This window comes from Hermetia illucens, chromosome 3 (assembly GCF_905115235.1).
Source record: "Hermetia illucens chromosome 3, iHerIll2.2.curated.20191125, whole genome shotgun sequence".
Taxonomy (NCBI): domain Eukaryota; kingdom Metazoa; phylum Arthropoda; class Insecta; order Diptera; family Stratiomyidae; genus Hermetia; species Hermetia illucens.
The window spans coordinates 53,408,844-53,429,339 of NC_051851.1; the positions used below are offsets into that span (position 1 = coordinate 53,408,844).

General features: G+C 36.5%; 1 protein-coding gene across 3 annotated transcripts in view; it reads right to left on the reverse strand.

The window, feature by feature from the left end:
- Positions 1-19,234, reverse strand: part of LOC119651502 (homeobox protein homothorax) — a 440,180-nt gene extending 420,946 nt beyond the window's left edge. Inside the window, exon 1 of one of the 3 annotated variants that reach the window (XM_038055121.1) lies at positions 17,046-19,234. In XM_038055121.1, the coding sequence (XP_037911049.1) occupies positions 17,046-17,060 (15 nt within the window). In that variant the 5' untranslated portion in view covers positions 17,061-19,234. The remainder of the gene's footprint in view (positions 1-17,045) is intronic. The other 2 variants (XM_038055120.1, XM_038055124.1) reach the window with 2 other exon arrangements.
- Between the last annotated feature and the right edge of the window lie 1,262 nt (positions 19,235-20,496).

The window sequence follows — 20,496 nt, forward strand, 5'->3', positions numbered from 1 at the left end:
AACATTTTTGAGGACCTCCGAGAGATCTCAAGCTGCAGAGTGGAAGAGCTGCTTTCCTTTGTGAATGCTATAGGCTGGCTATGATGGTCTGAGCCGACCGGATCCTGCCCCCATGCTCTTATTAGAGTAGTCATGGTCTCAGGGGTACCACTGCGCTAATTGGGCTCCTCGGAGTGACCAGTGATGCCTACCTACCTACAAACTCATAGACACTTTTTGTTTAATTTGTGACATAGCCTAGTTTACTTTCAGGCCGACTTCTTCCACCTCTGGGTGTTTTTTGGTAGTCACCTTTGATCGTACTGGAATATTTATACCATTCGAACAGCCCTGCCATTTAGGTCTACTGGCATTTTTGGTATATTTTGTTCTCGTGATATTAGTTGTTGTAGTGTTTGTGCCAATCCATCGCCTTGCTTTAACCCGGAATACACTGCAACACCATGTCAACATGTTGTAGATTGGAGTTGACGAAAGTAAGTCCGGCCGCTTATATTCTGAAGCCTAGAATTACGGTTTTCTCTACCTAGTTATTCGAAAACGAGATAGTCTTCGCATCCGTCGATATGAATATTAAGCATACACTTCAGGTAAGCTAGGAAATTCAGTTTAAGGAGCTAGCAATAAAGTGGACTTAATTTCAGAAAATGTGATCTAGCTACTGCCACTCTCTCTTTCTAATCAACGAGTCCACCAGAATCCATTCGAGATTGTTCTAGGAAGACTGTCCCAGTAACACGTTGTCAGATGTTGAGAAGAACTTAAGGCTTTCGAATAACATTGATAACCACGTCCCTTATGCTGTTCGAATATCCGCACAGAAAGGACAATGACATGAAACATCCACGACTTGATGTGAGTGTTCGGCGAATCGCATTCTGAAATTTTCGGTTGAAAAGCGAAGGTCGATTTACCGTTGTTAATGCATAGAGTATAGTGGAGATCGGTGCAACTGTTACTTTTGTGATACTGAGCGTTCAGTTTTTTGCTTCTACCAGTCCGAATCATCCCAATTTTACCATAATTCTATTAAACGTAAAAAAATTGATTTGATAGGCTAACATCAGGCAAGTCAGGGTTGAATCTCAGGATTATTGCAACTAGTTGCAAATTATCTAAAAGAACATTAAATCGAGTCTTGTGAAGCTGATATGAACATCATTTTTATCAATATTTTTTTATCATTTGTTCACTGTGTAGTAATGAATCCTTTTGGGTATTCATTAACAAAACTAATTTGAACTGATGGAGAAAGCCAGGATATTCCCAGGAAAGTTTGTCGGTCTTTCACTAAGCAAACTTCAAATGTATCAAAAGGCTGGCAAAGGATTTCACTGTATTATTTGAGTATTTTTTTAATTTGATATGAAGTCCCGAAGTAATCATTCTTCTCGAAGTAGGATGCAACGATGGAGATTCGAACTAGTGTGGAACGCATCAAATGCCTCGAGGTTATGAAGGTGAAGGATATAGAGCAGGATCTGTTGGATCACTCTATTCACATGCAAATGATGCTCGCGATCGAAAAAAGCGCTTTCGATGGAATAACCGGGCCATTTTCGCTGATGATAACTCACTAACCAAGCCATTGCGATGGTCGAGATAGTTCAGCACAAGCTTCGCGATCTCGGTGCCTTATAGTCTTATCATGTTTCGTTATGGATGTTGGTGTTCACCTTTGTGATGGTCCCTTGTTGTAGGTTTATCACTCGGACAGCATTCAATGTGATGAGAATGAAATTAAAAGGTTATCTAATTGGAAGCTAAGCAAACATACAAGGTTGGCCTGGATATATAAGTCGATGGAAAACTACCCAGAGGAGAACCAAAACAGTGATAGCTTCGCTCGTTAAAGGCGGTGAATTTGGTAACCACCATCAACCGGAACAAAGAATAATTTGAAGAAGAAAAGATCCGGAAAGGATACTTACAATGTAGTATAATTAAATCCGGAAACTAGATATTATTGGCCAAGTTGATTCCTTCTACAATTTCATGGCGATATCTTAAAATTAAATGCAAAAACACTAATTTTTGCCGATGCTTTGGATGTACACATTTCTAATTTTGATATATTGGTCATTCTTCAAGGTTACCATCAAAATACCGGGAATTCATTCATATAAATTATCTATTCTGACGTCCCTATTGATTCGGTTAATGAATTCCAAATTAAGTTAAAACAACTACTACGATCGTATCATACGCAATCGCACTGAAACAGATATCTTTAACCAGAGTACCAGAATCAACTCGAAACAATGAGTTCAGTAATTTTAACATAAAAATATACGTGTTATGGCTACCGTTTTGACATCTGTAGACTTACGAATTAATTATACTTTGATAAGATTATGATAAGATCATCAACAGATGAAATTTTTTTTACCTGCCATTATCTAACACGCTGGCCTATTTGAAATAGATTTCATTTGAAAATCAATGACATAAATACATAGTTGACAACAGTGAAACACATTATAAACGGTAGCTTATCATGTTCTCTACCATCAAAAAATTTGATTCCCTTCACTACAAGTATATTGGAGTAAATTTTTGGAGGACAAAAAACTTGTTCAATTACAAGTCATTGTACTATCAAATCTTGTTATCAATATTATATTGAGATAAGAAAAATGCAAAATTTGAGGAGAGTCTTTAAAGGTCTTAATTTGCAACAATGTTATCTATAATTGATTAATTTCTTGGGAAAATTATGAAAAGTGGGAAAATGCATTCAATTAAATTGTACAGAATGTCGGCGCTCGTGAAGTTGAGAACTCATGACAGTTTGCTTTCATGAATCTAAGAGCAATATATTTTTTATATGACGAAAAATTGCGATATCAGTAGTAAAAATGGAAGCATGTATTCGAATTCAAGGTGAACATGAAGGTAGCTTAGCTGTTTTGCAAGTTCTTTCCCCACGCTTTTATGCTACACGTTTCCTGATTTTATATCAGTTGAGCATACAATATACTGAGATACATGTATTTACATTCACTCAATAAAAATGTATTCGCGTATTATCATTGTTCGACATCCATAAGTGCATTAAGAAAACATATTTTATTTAGATTACAAGTTATCATTAATGTAATTATTATTATATAGTTTACTCTTTAGTGTTTGCCAAAACCCTCCTGAGTGTGTTAGCACATTATTTTTCCATTTAGAATATTACTATATTTATTAAGTGCGTCATGAAAAGATTTGTAAAGATAATGATAAAAAGAATAACGAAAAGTTAAAGAAAAAACAGTTGTATGTTGGCAATGAATTGAAATATATGGAAAACTTTTACTAACATTGATAAAAACTTTATTATTCTAAAAATTAGAGAATAAGAGCATATTCTGGTTATTTCGTCACAAAAGCTACTGTATCTTTCTGCCTTCTATTGTTACTTTCTGTGAAACATTTTACAATTATGCCCTGTGAAAATTTATGATGAAGGAAATGGTAAGCCGTACCTATTCCAGTGATTTCATAATTTATTTTGTTTTGGTGATTTTTTAATCCCCGATAAGAGCAAATTTTGAAACGCTATACATTTGTCTCTAGGTGCATTACTTATGTTTCAAACAACCTCACTAACCGTTGCCATAACACTGTTATTTATATTTCAAATCAAACTAATAAAAGTTTAACATTTAAAATACTCGTGACTACTTTCGGCTCAATTCTTGTTTTTAGATTACTTTCAAAACATATTGAACTTTGGCTGATTGTAATTGACAGCTGCATATGTATAATAAACTGGTCGGAATTATCTATTTTTAAAGCAATTTTCATCTAAGGATTACGTTAACGCCTAATGTCAGGAAAGCTATTTAGCAGAACTGAAACTTCAAAATATCGTCAGGGTTTATTCAATTATGAACTGACCCAGGGTTGTCTAAACTAAATCAAGAAATTTACTGATAAAGGCAGCTCATATGTTCAATATTTATATTGATGGATTTGGAATTGTAATTGTATTTTAAAAAAAGAATCTGAGCCCTAACACCGATCCGATTACCTACTGGTTAAGCTCTCTATTCATACTGGAATGGAGCCGGATTATAATTCTCAGAATATTAGAATATATTCTGACTTAGGTCAATTAGTGGTAGAAAATCAAGAGTTTTTATAGAATTTAGAAATACTGCCATAGATTTACTAAAAAAAGAAGGAAGTAACATTGCGTTACTCATCGTGTGATTCAGAGTCATCTTCATCTATTCTAACCTAGAGTCACGATGTAATCATCTAAGCGTATTTGTCATATTTTCGTGATCGCGATCATAATTGTTTCGCTACCCTCAAAAAATTATAGTCTTAAAGCCACGCTTTAATATGAATACCAGCGCCATGAGTAAAAATCTAATTTATTTACTATACAATCAATCAGTGTCCAGTGAATCGATGAGGAATATCATTGCTATGAAAAAAATCACGGTGATATCTGATATAAGGCTAACTTGTCAAATTGTTAATCTCTTTTTAACATATTTATACGAATGTATTGAGCAATATGACTCTCCCTCAGATAAATTCCAGTTTCAAAACTTGGAAATGTACATTGTTGACGTCTAACAAAATTGTACTTGAATGGATTTAATTTTAGCTTATGGATTTCCATCAACCTACAAAAAAAATCGTAAATTTTTCGTTTAAGAGATTGTTCGTCGTCACATTGAACCACTTTTGTTTTTGCTATTTCTTCAAGATCTCCTTTAAAGCTCACATAAGTATGTTGTATTGTGTAAAAATTTTTTGAAAGTGTCTATTGAAGAAAAAACTAAAATAAAATAAACAAAATGGCTCGCGTACAACTATGAGTCAATGATACTGAACGATCTATCATTCACTTTCATGAGACATTTATACGACGACTTGGTGCTTTTTGACTACATAAGCCTGGCGTGCTATTTATTGCGGTTACTGTATTAAAGTTTGTATGGAGGTATATATACAATTGTTGATCATTATATGAAAAACTAATCATTTCTGTCATGTTATGTGACTGTTTATTTATTAGTAATTTTATTAGAGATTAAAACTAGGTAATAAAGGGAGTTAACCGTCAGCTTTTGGATTTTTTCAAAAGATGGATGGGATATTGAGGTGTGCTGTATGTTTTTTACAGTGATGATATCGTGGGACTAGTATCTCTTTGCTGACAAATTTCAAACGATATGACCCAGTAAACTAGATTGATTTTGAATAATTGCTTTTTTGAATTTCGCCTAATCCTTCATTAGATTGTGAGGTAATGCTTTAAAATAATTTCTAAAAATTATTGATGAGAAATTTTGGAATTTATATGAGGACGAAACGGAAATGTTAATTTGTGAGGTATTGGAATAAGAAAATATCTTAACCATTATTGTGTATCCACGATGTTACCAACGAACAAAATAATGAAATTAGTAATTCGAAACCTTGCACTAAAGAAGGAAACAAGTTGTTCCCGAAATATTGGAATATGCGTCAATAAAAAATTTTACTAGCGACGGAAACGGCGTCTCTAAATTAATTTCTTGAAATATCTTTAGCTTCTTTTTGAAGATTAGTTTTCTTTGCGGCCCATAGATTTTAGTTCATTTTTAACCTGAAGCTCTAGTTCCCCCATTGGAAGCGCAAATAAGTAGCTTTAGCCAAATATTTTATTATTATTCATCTTCTTTTATCACGTATTCTGACGAAAACCTGCACGTTCTAGAATTATTGGGAAAAAACTGAAAATAAATTTCAAAAGCTGCCTAATTAGGAAGCATAATACAATTCTAGTATATTATTGAAATAAATACTACTAAGCAGATTCGTGTATCTTTTGTACGACAAATAGCCTCAAATCGGCTAAAAAATTTCCGCTTGAAACCATAAATAATATTTACTTCAAATTTAAGTCTAATTCAGTAGCTAAACAGTTCAGTGGTTAATAATGACTGCCAAAAATATGTCTACTTTCAATTTTGGGCTGGAGAGAATTAGGAGCATTATTTTGAGTGATTAAAAGTGACTAGATTACTTTTGATTGACAAATTAGTGGAATTTAAAAAACAACATAACAAAACAATTTAATATTATTATCGTCTCCATACTTACTATATGTGAGTGAAATTTCTTATTTTTAGTTTTTTTCAGAATTTGACTTTACTCTTAAGGATTACAATTTTTGGAATTTTTTCAAGAAGCAATCAAATATGTTTTGCAAAAGAACGGAAATGGCGTTTCTGAAAAATATAGTCCACTTTCTTTTGGAAATATTAGCTGAAATACCTCTCAAGGCTGAAATATTCTGTAATCTAAATGTTATTTGCATAAGTTATAAGTTATATCAAGGAGGCTTCATTATATTTTGTAGATTACAAATTTTAGTTTGGTTTCTGATTGGTTGCTATTTTTAATGTGATGTATTCGTGCAACTGATGAATTAACCAGTTTTACCTTCATTTTGCTAAACATGTTCGTAGAATCTGAAAGTCAATCCAGTTTCTGGTAGTTCAATATGATAAATATTTTCATTCCACACATCACTGCACTATACACGTTTAGCACACTAAAGAAAATATAAATAATTATCTATTTAAAAGTAATGTTCAAAAATAGTAATAAATTAAAGCAGAAGATGTGGGAGATTTCTACAAATTTCTCAGCCATTTATAGAAGCTTATGCAAATCTGACGGTCAAACATTCTTGTTGCAATTAGTGAAAATAAGCTCCTCATGTTTTCTACACATGGGAGCACAATTATAATTTTCACCATGTGAAAATTAGATATTTTCTAAAATGAAATTAGACTTTTTCCCCATAGCTTTTCAAAAGCAAGAGCAACTTGGCACAGGCTGAAAATAATGTGCATTGAATTGTGATGGCAGAAAGTTCATTATCAATTTATTGATCATAACTTTAAGCGATGTGATCATTAGATTTGCTTACATGACGACGGAAAAGTGGTGAATGGTTAACAGGGCAGTAAAAGAAAATAAAAAGACAGATGTATAATATCCATACATATGTATCTAATTAGAGAATAAGTTGTAATTGCTATATTAAATGTAGTTCATGAGCAAAAGACATAATTAGGATGGAGCCTGGTGAGATTCTAATCTTCTAATTCTAATTTATTATCAGAATTAAAATATTTTTTCTTCTTCTTTTATATCAAACTGGAACTTAATGTCAAGCTAGTTGAAATATTTACTAATTCAACATTTCTGTAATGTTTCCACTAAACTATTTTATTTAATCTATTCAGGACCATACATTTCTTAGTTAATGATATTACAAACGGATAAATAGAAAGTTTGATCTATGCGCGAGTACATTGCAATCAAAACATATAAAAATAATTTTGCGCAATTAATGACACTCATACTCTTGGAGAAAAATAAACATAATAGGGAAATAGCTACGAAGATTAATAATTTAATAAATAGCATTTATTGAATATTGGGATCAAATTAAATATTACTTGTACTACGAAAGGAATAAAAGGAACTGCGTCACGTAATAAATAATAGTTTCTCAACTGAGGAAACTATTTCTCCGACTAAAAGAACAACATTTTTAACATGATTGTACTGGTAACTAAATAGAAGTATCAATAATACCAATTCCGAAACTCATGGTACACTCACCAAGTTACAAATGACGAAATTTGGTATAGATATTGCGTAATTGACGATAAACATAAAGCAGCATTTTTTATATATACAAGTAGAGCTCACAGTCTTATTTCGCAGTTTTGTTAATTAAATACCTAGTTTATTATCCAAATATAAATTAACTTATTTCAATAATCTAAATGTAGATTCAGAATCTACCGCCCAACCGTGAGAAAACTTCATTCAATCTACAAAAGAATTTTTTTGATAAAACTTATAAACAATATCATAGGGATTCTGTTCCTTTGCCTGAATGATAGGAAACGTCAAAAGGGCATTTTATCGTAGAGACAATTTTAAAAAACGATAACTTACAGGAAATTAGTTCAAAATGTGCAAAAGTGTCTATCGACAGTTTTTGAAATAGAAATGTAAGATATATAAAAGAATAAAATACTAACTATAATTGATTTTCTGTAGCAAAATGTTTCTCCTTAGCGAAATAGAGAAGATGGCGAAACGAAATTCAGTGGAATGCTGATTATTCGTATTTTCAGCAAATTCTTACTGATTGAATTAATCTGGGGAAGGCAAATAGCATTAAAAGCGTGTTATTTTTAGAAAAATCACTTGAACTAGAGCAAAAAATAAATATATGCTCATATTATGGAGCTTGGTTCAGCCGCTGCAATCTGTCAGATGATGAGCCTTATTTGCCTTGAGACTAAGTGCATGTTTCTCCGGTACGGAGGGGGAGAGTCTAGAAACTTTCTCCTCTTTACATGAAACTACTAATATTCTACACAATGCGTCCCATAAGAGAGCGAACATCAGGGAGTCACTTTCGATCAGGCTGCACTCAGGACAGAAGTTAACCTGCGTTTGATCAGTTGCCTCTTCTCTAGCCGGAACCACAAGTCATATGTGTCCCATAAGTTCTATTATTGTAGCTACAAACTCGGTACTACTAGGGCTTTCTCCATGAAGTTTTGAAAACTTGCCACTACAAGTCGCTCTCCCTCCATACGGAGTTTTAAGTCCACCACATGGATTTGTTATGTGTCCTAATTAATTTCTGCTTTAAAACCAGTAAAAGTGCGATAGAAACGGCTGAAACACCAAAGCTACTACATCTCGTGCTACTGTTTTCCGGGGGTGTAACCTTTTTGCGGAAGTCGGCTGAAGACAACGAAAGGAGTGGACGGCCATGCGCCACGAGGATATTATCATATATATTATAGGATCATATTACATATTACATATTATAGGATCATACAAATCAACTGGAATATCAGAAATCAACGTTCAACGCATTCTTAGGCCTTTATTTCAAAGGCAGCCGCATGCGCATTTCATTCCACATGCATTAACTGCAGCAGCAACAGGGAGGATAGGACGAGTGGTTGACAAAAGTTTCTGTTTTGCGTACGATCCTGAAATGTAACGCCAAAGTGCTGAGTGGATCGGCGAAAGTTTGGCGCAGGCAAAAGAATTTTCAGTTCAAAAATCACAAATCAAGACAATATTGATCTTTTTTTTGGTCACCGAGGGCATCAACCCAAAGGAGTTGTTTCGCTAAGTACTACTATGAATGCATCATTTTGCCAAGAAGTGCTGGATCGCCGAGCTATGAAGAGATCGTTCTCTCGTAGGATAACAAATACTGTAAAGATGCCCTATATTTCGAAAAGGAGCGACCAGCCAATAAACACAAGGCTGCCAATTTAGTACGGTCGCCATCTTGATTTTTAAAAAATTATAATTATATAAAACCTCAAAAAGCTCAGCCCCAGGTTCGAGTCCAGGTTGTGTTATAGATGTTTATGAAAGCGCGATAATTGCTGTAGGCTTATCATTATCACAGCGATGAGTTAAAGATAATGAAGCTGAAACACAGTCACATGAGAAGCTAAGTTGGAGGAGAAACATTCAGAAGAGGATCCGTCACTGAATAGTGAATAGGAAAAATATACCTTGGCAAAAGTAGTTCACAAATTTAGATTGCAGGCCTTTTGATCAGAAATAATGATAATAATAAATACATTACTTTTGCCATGGAAATTTCCAAAATTTTGAAACATTCAAGTCTAGCTCAATGAAAAACTGTAAAAAACAGCGATATCAATTTAGATATGAGGTGAAAACGTCTGTTATTTAGCATTTTTTATGAACTTTTAACTTCTAATTCTGAGCAAAGTTGAATATTGAAATGACTTTGACTACACAGTAAGACATTTTGTAATTTTGACAAAACAAACGCGATCTTGACGATAACATTTGTGCCAACAGATTTTCCATTAATGGAAGAGATAATAAATATAAAATTTTATAAAAATGATTTTTATGTTTATCCACCCGACGACCAGCCATCAGGAGAATTCAACTAAAAACGTTGGAACTATAACACCTGAAGGAAGAATGACACTAACACTTAGAAGAAATGACAGAAAGATGCCTAAATTTACGTTTAAATAATATCTATGCGATCAATACTATTTTTTTTTGAAAAACAGTGTGGCTACCAGGAGGAAGCCACTTAGTGTTCAGTGAATTTTCATTTAAGTTTTGAGCGTGAAAATTTTTTCCATTTTTCCTGGATAGTAACTATCGTTTTTCACCACAGCTTTGATACGGAAAATTTGAAAAATAGAAGCAGTGAAATGGTATTTTTGGTTAATAAGATTTTATTTTTTTGCATTTGCTGACCGCACTGATAAAGGAAATAAGTTATTCCCGAATTATTGGTTTTTTCCCCTAAATGAAATTTTATTAGTTGAGGAAACTATGCCATTGTTTTTATTTCCTTCCTTGTTTATAAGTAGGATATTTTTTTGAATTGAAACTATTAATTGTCTTAGAACTGCTAAGAAGGAAACAATCTTTTAATCTATTCGTTATCATACCGAATTGAATAGATTGTCAGATTTGCATACAATTAAGTTATTAAATTGAACCCATTTTTTACATATTGTAATTCACTCGATATAGGTAAGTTGATTTTTGAATATTATTGGATATAAAGAAATTACTATAAACAGAGATTAAGTTAATTTGAATATTGTTTTTTTTTTGATTAGATTAGAATGAACAATACTAAATAAAAAAAAAAATTAAATTATTCAAAGTCTTTTAAAACAATTTGAATCTTTCTTTTGTTAAATTGAAACTGAATTTTGCCAACTATTTGAATAATGTATGCATTATGCAACATTTGAAGAAAAATTCATTGACATACTTTCAATACACACAGAACAAATGAATTATGTGGAGCAAAAGCTAGAGTTTTTATATTTTCAGATCACATTAGAGGCATACTTTGCCAATAATTAAGGTCATATTATGCAATATAGTTATTTCAGGATTGCACTTTAAAAAAGTTAATGAAGAAAGAGACTTCTCAAATAAATAGTAAAAATAATCGTGGCGAAACTTCGGGAAATAAGGAACAAGGAGGAAAAGGAATAGTTTCAAAAATATTAATATTCCGTTCGAATACAAAGTTACTTAGCAGATCAGAGTTGAAATTTAGAGAATATTTATTAGTCAGTAGTAACAGAAAGAAGAAAAAATTGAAGGCAATTTCCGATCTTGGCAAAAATTTTATATTGAAGTTACTTTTTACTCTTCGGTAAGTCCACTCTGATGACGGGGATACTTGGTTACTGAAATACATTTTTTTTGTAACTTCAATAAACAATTAGCCAACAACGGAAATAGTATTCAATTCGCTTTCTTACTTTGTGGATTTTTCCTGCATCAAATACTTCACTTTCATTGAAAACTGAGACTGTGTATTCTCTTTACTGTACGAAGGAGGGAACAGGAGACCTCTAATTTTACTTTTCCTAGAATCAGTAAATAAGCGAAAGATTCTGACAGTAGTTTTAATGCAAAATTAACTTTCACAAATAGATTGTTTGTGTAAATGCCTTTTGAGGAGCATTTACATTTTTGTTTGGAACATACTGGGAGGAAATCATTACAATTTATCATCTCCCCAAAACTTTCCGGGGATTTAGAAATATATTTTCAAGTGTGGAGTAATACGTTTTAGGGAAGGTATAATTCTAGCAATTATATTTTGGTGTCTCTTGTTCCCTTCCTAGTGGTGAAGTATATCTTCATCCTCCCCATATTTAATAGAATTTCATCATTATTGGCAGGATTACCCTCTAATTTCACTACCTATTCCGAAACCTGCCAACAGCCAAACAATCTCAAAGGACCCGGGAATAGGGTCTTCAACAAAATTAGGTTGATTTTGCAATTTTGGAACGGACCCGCATAATTTTCGCCCTGGGACCAGTTTTTTCCCTACGACCCTGATATAATCTAATAGATTTTTGACAATTGACAAGTATTTGTTCCATTTCCAACAATCAAACGCAAATTCAAGGACCCCAAAAGGACAAAATCTGAATTCGATGTTTCATATAAGAACAAATTAGAAGAGCTATGAAATCATTAGAAGTGAATGATTTTAGAGCACTTCCGTCAGAAAAGCTGGTGACTAGCGAATGTGCTTTTATTTTAAAAATGAATTAAATGAGAACACATTTTATAAGGATCTTTGAAAATGTAGATAAATCGACTCAAATTGAATTATTTCATTTCAAATCGAACCTAAACCTTGTCACCTTTAGAATTTCACTTTATTTGGACCCGAATTTAAAATGCCGTCGGCAAATGCTCACTCGTTACAAATATTGAGTCGAAGCAGGATAAAATGCAAGATTACGATAGAAAACGTTCTGGAGTATCTGCAGGAAGCGTGCTCGCAAAACGACAAATAAAGCTAGAGGTTACATAAACACAAAATAGGAAACTTATGACAAGCTTCAAAAATGAACAGATCGCGTGGTTTTAATGACAATCTGAAAGGTATGAACATTATTTGGAAGGTTACATGGAAGGAAAAGACTGCCTAGCAGTAGGTGAGTAGGCAGAATGTAGATTCTGCTGTTTTTAGCAATCATGACAATTAGAAATTGTTTTTCTAATGAAGAGAGATATTTCGTTCCCTAGTAAGGTATAACTTTTGTGCAAATTTCGATATTTCGAAGGAAACTTACATTCTATCAAAAAAGTACCAGTAATTGGTCATTTAAAAAGCCCGCTTAAACGGATTGTCAAAATTATTTTTGTCACTAAGTTAGTGTCTTTGTGTTTGTCCTTTATATTGAATACTATCTGTCATTCAGTTTGTTAGCAGTGCTCGATTTTGACAATTCCTCTCAAGATCATTTTGTGATTTCTTCAATTTGTTTCAAATTTTGTATTCCAAATGGCATTTCGTAAGCCGAATCGCAGAAACCGTTACAGAAAGCTTACGACTTTAGCACATGCATATTTTATAACTGGTGCAGTCAGGGCTGTAGAAGGAAAATACGGGCCCGGCGGAAATCCTCATCTGGCCCGCACCCTCTTGTCTTTTTCTCTCACTTAAGGTCTGGCTACAGTGCAATGTGAGATGTGTTGGAACATTTGGCTCGCTCTTATCGGCCATTAACGTTTTTGAACTAAAGTTAACATCCATAAAGTTAAGGAAATGGTGACTAAACATCATCATTTGAGTTTGAAGGGGGGGGGGGGGGGGGGAGTCTTAGAAATCCATTCTTACCATTTATACAAAAAATTGAGTATGAAACACGTTGTCAGCCGACTAGTTCTGAGAGCTCTCACCGCAAAGAGGTGGATGAAGATACACTGGAATGAGTCAGTTCACACCCCACATTCCTAAAATTCATTTTAGCTGGTGATAAAACATGGGTTTAAAAGTTTGACATGAGAATCAAAACCAAACCTTCCAACTGAGTCGAAACCGAGGAGCAAACGAATTCGCACCCTGAACTGAATTTGATCCCGACAAATACGTTTCAAAAATGTTTTAGTGATCGATTTTTTCGTTGGCATAAGTGTATTAATTCCGAAGGGATCTAATTTGACGGTGATAGAATAAATTTCATTGTATAGTAAATATGTTGTATTTTTTGGCCAATTCCCGGTACTTTTTTGACACAATATATGCCATTTTTTAGCAATGTTTAGCGTTTGTGAGAAAATAAATTTCTACCAAAAAGAGTCCTTTATATAATTCAAACTGCAAAAAATATTTACTCTAAGTCTACTAGTGGAGAATGAACCTTTAACTTGTGAAATTTATTCGATTATTGCAACAGAATAAACGATCTGGATAATTTTTTATAGATCTGCATATGCTCACAATCTATTCAAAATCAAACCGCACTCCGGTTTTGTCCTTGATAACTGGGGTGATCATCTTCAAGTGGGTAGCTTTTTGCGGATTCAGTCAAAAGTTTCTTCAACTATATCTACGAAAGAAGACATCAGTAACAAAATAAAAGGGGTCCTCGATATACATAGATTCTACAATTAGAGAATGTTAGGGTTTTCGATCGATAACTGATTTTATTTAAATACATGGAGAAAGAAAACAATTTATTCCCGAAATATCGGTTTATGCGGTAGTAAGAAACTTTACTAGCGGCAAAAGTAATGTGAGAATTATGTGGAAATACTGGGCCTCGGGGTGGAATTGGTGCTTGCCTCCATATTATCCCTTTTTTCGTTAAAATTTCTATCCCTCCCTCCTCCCGAAGGTTATGCGCGGAAATTCTTCCGTTCCATATCCTTTTCGTCAGGTCTGACCTTATATATTCTATTTCCAATTCTTCACTTTATTAGATAATTGTTCACATAAAACCAATATTTTTAAGTGTTTGACAGTTCCAATCTACATCGTCGATCTCAACTCTAGGTCAGGTTCAAATTATATTTCTGAAACTATAAGAATTGTTTGGGTGCTGCTTATCCTTTTTAAGTTGTAGCCTCTGCGAATTTTAAACTACGAACGCAATTTTCTGGTAATTATTCTACAAATCTTTGCTATAGCAATTGCTCCACATTTTTACGTTTATTAGATAAAGTTCCGTAGAAAGGTTTTAAACATAAGCAATTTCTTAAAGTGTCGCTGTTAGTTTTATTCGCTGTCTTGACATTCTCCAATTGGTGCATCTGATTATCCAATCCATTTCTGCTCAGAGTAAATTTCTAAATATGTATACAGTTATGGATAGAGCCGTAGAGGAAAAATACGGACCCCAGGTGAAAATCATGCTAAAAATCGGACCGCGGTGGACATTTTCTTCGGTGGAATTTCCATTCCAGACGGTCGAGAAAGATCCACGCAGGGAGAGAATCGCCCTTCCGCTTCCATCTCGTAAGGTCAATTGCCAGCAAAATTTATAATTCCTAATTTTTGAAAAAATAAGCTACGTAAAATATTCCCAATTATTTCTGTCACTTACACGCATCTTCACTTCACTTTACGGTAAAATTCATGGTATAGTATCTTCTTGGGTGCTGATATTCTGGAGATTCCTTGTTAAGTACGGTGGACAGAGGAATAATCCATTTTACCTGATCATAGTGTTTTGGGGCGTGAAATCAGTTGTTGATACTCTTCTTTTACTTAAATATTGTTTAAAAGCTGGTTGATATTTAAGATGTTCAGGAGTTCACTGTTCAATTGAAAAGAAGAAATCTTTTTTGGGACCTGTATAAGAAAGGTGCAACCAAAGTGAAGATAGATGAAACATCAATAATTTCGCCAAAAATGGTGTATAACGTAATAAATTTAATCCCAATCTTTTGAACGAATTAAGAAGGCAAGTCTCTGCCACGAAAAACTACCATTGGCGAGGACTAAACTATAGTCAAAAAACGTAAGGGTAGTATTTGAAGTCGTCACTTGCAAAAGCGGCCGAAATAAAGGAAAAAATGAGGATTAATGTAGCCAGTAGGCTTGTAAGGAGATGATACTCAGCTTTTTAGATGGATCAGTAGAAAAAAACCATTCTTTCAAAGAAAAAAAATTATTTGCCAAAATGCACTTAAAGAAAGGTCTCCATTTTTGGAAAATGATCCACTTGAACGATGGAATGTCAATAAACGTGTAGGCCCTGATGGAAGAACATTTGTACTGCACAGAAAAAATCAAGAAATTAATCCAAAATATATGACGAAGACAGTTAAGCACGATGAAGTCAATGTCAAGGTTCCGAGAGCGTTTTCTTGGCACGAGGTGGAGCCATTACTAAGAACACATGAAAATATAGATAATCACGTCACTCTTAATAAATTAAATATCACAGTGGAATCGTATCTTTGTAAGTCCATGACAGTCAATTGGACATTCATGTATGACAAAGACCTTAAAGCATACCACAAAGTTGTTTAAGGAGTAAATTTTACAAGAAAATATTGAATGCCTTGGCGAGACAATTCAAGGTCCAGACTTTAATCAGATTAAACATTTGCGAAAAAATGTCAAGGTAAAAATTGGAAAAGAAAAATTCAAAAACTTCAAGGATGACAAAAAGCGTGGAACTCGATGAACTAGATGTCAAAAGTGTTGAAGGGATTGTCAAAATTCTTTTTGTCGCTAAGTTAACGTGATTGTCTTCTATATTGAACGATAATTGCCATTTAGTTTTTTAGCAGTGCTCGATTTTGACAATTCGTCTCAAGCTTGTGATTTCTCCAATTGGTTTCAAATTGAGGGAGGCGGTTCGAATTATAAAAAATGATGAAAACACTACTAAGTACCAACAAGGAAGGCTATAATGAATCACGTTTTATTAAGATTGAATCCAAAATTTTATTTTTGTTTTTTGTTTTTTACAAGAAGTCAAAAATGCGCTATTTCTGTGCTCACTTGAATTGCGAGTACCGGAAATTGAATTGACTTGAATTTACTAAATAAGAATAATTGTAATGCGTATTTTATGATTAGTTTTTATCAAAGGAACAGAATGCTTGATTTTTCGAAAAAGAGTGCGCTATTTCTTTACCCATAGCTGTATGTTTTGTTGACTGCCTTGTGAAGTTTAGGACATCCGAACAGTCTCCCTTTTCATTTTGTTACTTTTTTTTCGTACTTATTTTTCACTAAAACTGTTCTTGAGGTCCGGGTATCAGCACACTTAATATTGTGCAAGTAATAAGTTTACAGGGGAAGGACAGTATTCAGGTCCATGATGAATCACGATTCGAACCCCGGGTAATTCTCCAATAGTATATCTTATTTTCCTTCTACCCAGCGGCTCTCAATTAAGGAGGTTTGTGATAACCAATATACTTATCCTTCGTGACTGAACCCGAGGTACTCCAACAGGAAAAATTCTAGGCTTCTTGGACATAGTGTGTCCATTATTTGATATAGGAAGCCGCCTAAGAGAAAGACCGCAAAATCGCAGGTCCTGCAAGATTCTTCTTGACAAAACCATAATATCAGTCATTTGCACACCCAGGATCCCTCAATCCGGTGAACAGAAACCATGACAATCCTGTCCTATCACTCCAAATCCTTTCATTCAAACACTCCCCAAAACCACGGAACTAACTGAAATTAACATATTTCTACTCACCCTAGGTTGAGCCATCAATGCTCTGGGAGCGATTTCCAGCCCGACTTGTGCCACTTTTAAACACAAAAAACCAAAATTGAAAAAAGTGTAACACTATCGAAGAAGCTCGTAAACGGAAAATTGCAGGATCTTCAAACAATTTGACTTTCCATAAACATAAATTCACCGGAATAACAATCCAACAATTTTTTTCTTAACACATAAAGCACATGGACAAAAAATATTCGTTTTTCTCTTGGCTCCTCGTTTTCCAGCAAAGAAAAAACTATTTTAGTTGCATAGATCAGGGAGAGCACTTGGTATTTTTAAAAATATTTCTTTTTTCGTTTCACTTTGCTTGCGAACACTAGACTTCAATTATAATAATAGATTTTCTTGAAATTTTGGTTTCACTAGATTTATCAATTAGATATACGTATATCTATAAATATGTTGTTTACACTCTTAAATAAGCCGTATACAGTGAAGTGCGGATTGTAAGGATTTGTATTGTAATAAGTATCGTATAGCTGCAGCGGTTGCAAGTGGGTAGTATACTAGAGGTATATGTGCATTGTTTGGGCCGTAACCTGTCTCATTAGATCACAATCATAGTCACACTGTCCGTCCGATATTTGTGGTTCACATGAAATCGTTCTGTTGATTCTGTGTCACCGCGACCGATCCGACACCGACGATAGTAGATCCGCGAGTACCGCAAACGCGAGCAGATGATTTAATGCACTTGTTGGGAAAACAAACAAACCGACGCACTAATGACCACCTAAAACGCTGACAGCTTGTGCTTGGCCCGGAAGTAGTTATAGCTGGCACTGGTCGATGCCCTGGGCGAATCTAGGTGCACCGGCCCGAATTTTGGCGCGCTAATTCGACTAGCGCAAGTGGCTGCAGTTCCTCTCGAGTGCGGTCCAGGAAGCGTCGATAGCCCTAGCATGGTCTACCATTTTCGAGCGAGGCCTTATAGGGTCGAAACTGTTTCACTGGAGTCACCCTGGCGCCTGCTTCACCCTTGTTGCTTCCGCGATATTCTCCTGCTTAAACTCTAGCCTCGTCCAAATTAGGTGAAAAATCGTATACAGTTGATTGATTGGGAATTTGTCGCGTAATGCTGTGGTCAGATGGCGCTGCAGTCTTGTTCTCGACGTCCCGTTATAGCACTAGCGGCGAAAGGATAGGTTGGTTGATTAGTTGCTTCGCCCGACAAAAAAGGGGTTCACCCGTTTCGCGCTCTGTCTGTCCGATTTACGGGAGACGACGTCCTAAGATGACGGTGATTAATGATCAACTGAAGTCCGCGAACAGCTGATACCAGTGTAGGGTTGAAGCAACAATCACACTGGATGATACACCAGCACTAGGATCGACAGCATATTATTCGTTTCTTTTGTTTTTTCCTCTCTTTCTGTCAATCGAATTGGACACTCGCTCCCTGTCTCGCCTGGCTGCCGTGATTTTGGCTCTCGCTCGTTCCGTGCGGCTTTTCCCTTGCGGCCGATATCAGTGCAACATTTCACGCCAAACTTTTGGACAATTCTCAATTTCCGCCGCTGCGACCATGCACACCGGGCGGGACCGGGTCCAAGCTCCGCTAAATCCGTACACTCGGCTAGGCTGGCTGGGACCGGGCAGCGGACACTTTGCAGCCAACAAACAAAATCGCAAACCAAACGCCACTCAAAACACCACCTGACTCGCACGCAGCCACTATTTCTTACCCCAGCAGCTAATTTTCAATTAGAGTTTTGAATTATACTTTTCGGTAGTGAAATAAATTACTCGACGCTGACAGTGGGCAGTTATTAAATCGACGGCGACGACGAAAAATTAATGATTCCCGTACTGAGCTGAGAGTGCGACGAGCACACACCGGAGAGAAACCGAAAAACGATTGTATAAAAAATAATAAAATCTGCTTTTTGTTAATGGGGCGCTCGTGTGTCTCTCTAATAAAAAATTGTTCTACACGTCGTACGCGTTTCGAAGGCAAATACACACTGGCACGTCAATCAATGTGAACAGTAAAACTTGGCGGGGGTAAAATGTATGAGACGTTCGTCGTTGGTCGTTCGTTGTTGGAGCCGCGTCAACGTCATGTACGAGCGCGACGCACACACCCACAGTGGGCCGGCCACACCGACTCTATGCCGACCGCTCACACGCACGCCACACTAGCCCAGCGGCGACGCGGCGCGCGCCTGTAGTGGTGCCCGAGTCCGTCCGCATGGAAAAAAAGAAGCAACATTTGCCGGACATATTTCCCAGTCGTAATGCTGGCGCTCGTGGGCCGCCGAGAAGGAATGACTGATTTGATAGAACGCCTCTCCGTCAAAGCGGTCGGTGCTTTCCGGCCGCCGCGCCCCGCCCGGAACGATGGCATTCCGGGCAGTCGGCCGTTAGTCCATCATTCCCCGCCCGCGGCGCCTCGCCCCGCCCCAATCGGTCGTTCTTCTTCATTTTACGACGCCAGGCCCGGCCCACTCGGCACTAGGTGTGGGTTAGTGAGTCGCATGGGCTCCATTGCGCATTCCCGCCACGCCCCGGCGCTGGTTCTAGCCTTCGCTAAAGTGGGACGGCAAGCGCATCCGCGGCTACCTGTGCCTTGCATTCCGCGTGCACTTGCGGCATCTCGGCGGCAGCATGCAAATCCTGGTCCAATCATTCATTCCAATCCATTTCTCCGCTGCCTCGGAATCACTTTCCTCGCCATCAAACATCCTTCAGGAGACCAACTGGTCGGCGGACGAGCCGTGCGCGCGACAGGGACGGCTCTAGTGCCGTCGCCGTCAAAGTTGACGGTGGGACATATCAAAATCCCATTGCCGACACCAAATTTCCTTCCATTCGTTTATATAAAAATGATTTACAGCTCCATTTGTAGGTGTAAAAAGGTGGTAACCACCGCACATTCGTCTAAGTCGCTCGCCGTTACCATGGGCAAGTGAACGAGAGCGAGCCATGCGTCGCTGGCAGTGTGTGTGTGTTTTACGATTTGTTTTGCTTCTTCTTCTTGGGAAGGCCTTGTGCGGCGAGGGTGCGCACGGGCGGGCTGCGGATCCCGACACTGAGCAGGACCACAAGGACGACCGAAGGATGTGCGCGGGGATGGAGAGATCCGGAAAGTGAGCGCCAAGCTTCAGCTGTCGAGCTTTTGACGAACATGCGGGCCAGAGCGCGCAAGGCGAAGACGAGCGAGCCGACTTGAGGACTTCTGGGGTGAAACTTCGCAGGATGCACGTCCAATCACCATCGGCAGGACTGAGCGGACGACTGGCGACAGAGCCGAGTGCCTGTGCAGTTTCTCAGTGCGCTGTGGCGCATCTTACGTCGATTTCTCGGGCGATTCTTGAGTGAAGTGTGTCCGGCTGCGGATTTCTCGCCGAGGATTTTTATTGGCAACCATTCACCATCACACCGACAGCCACCACACGGAACTCATGCAGGACGAAATCTT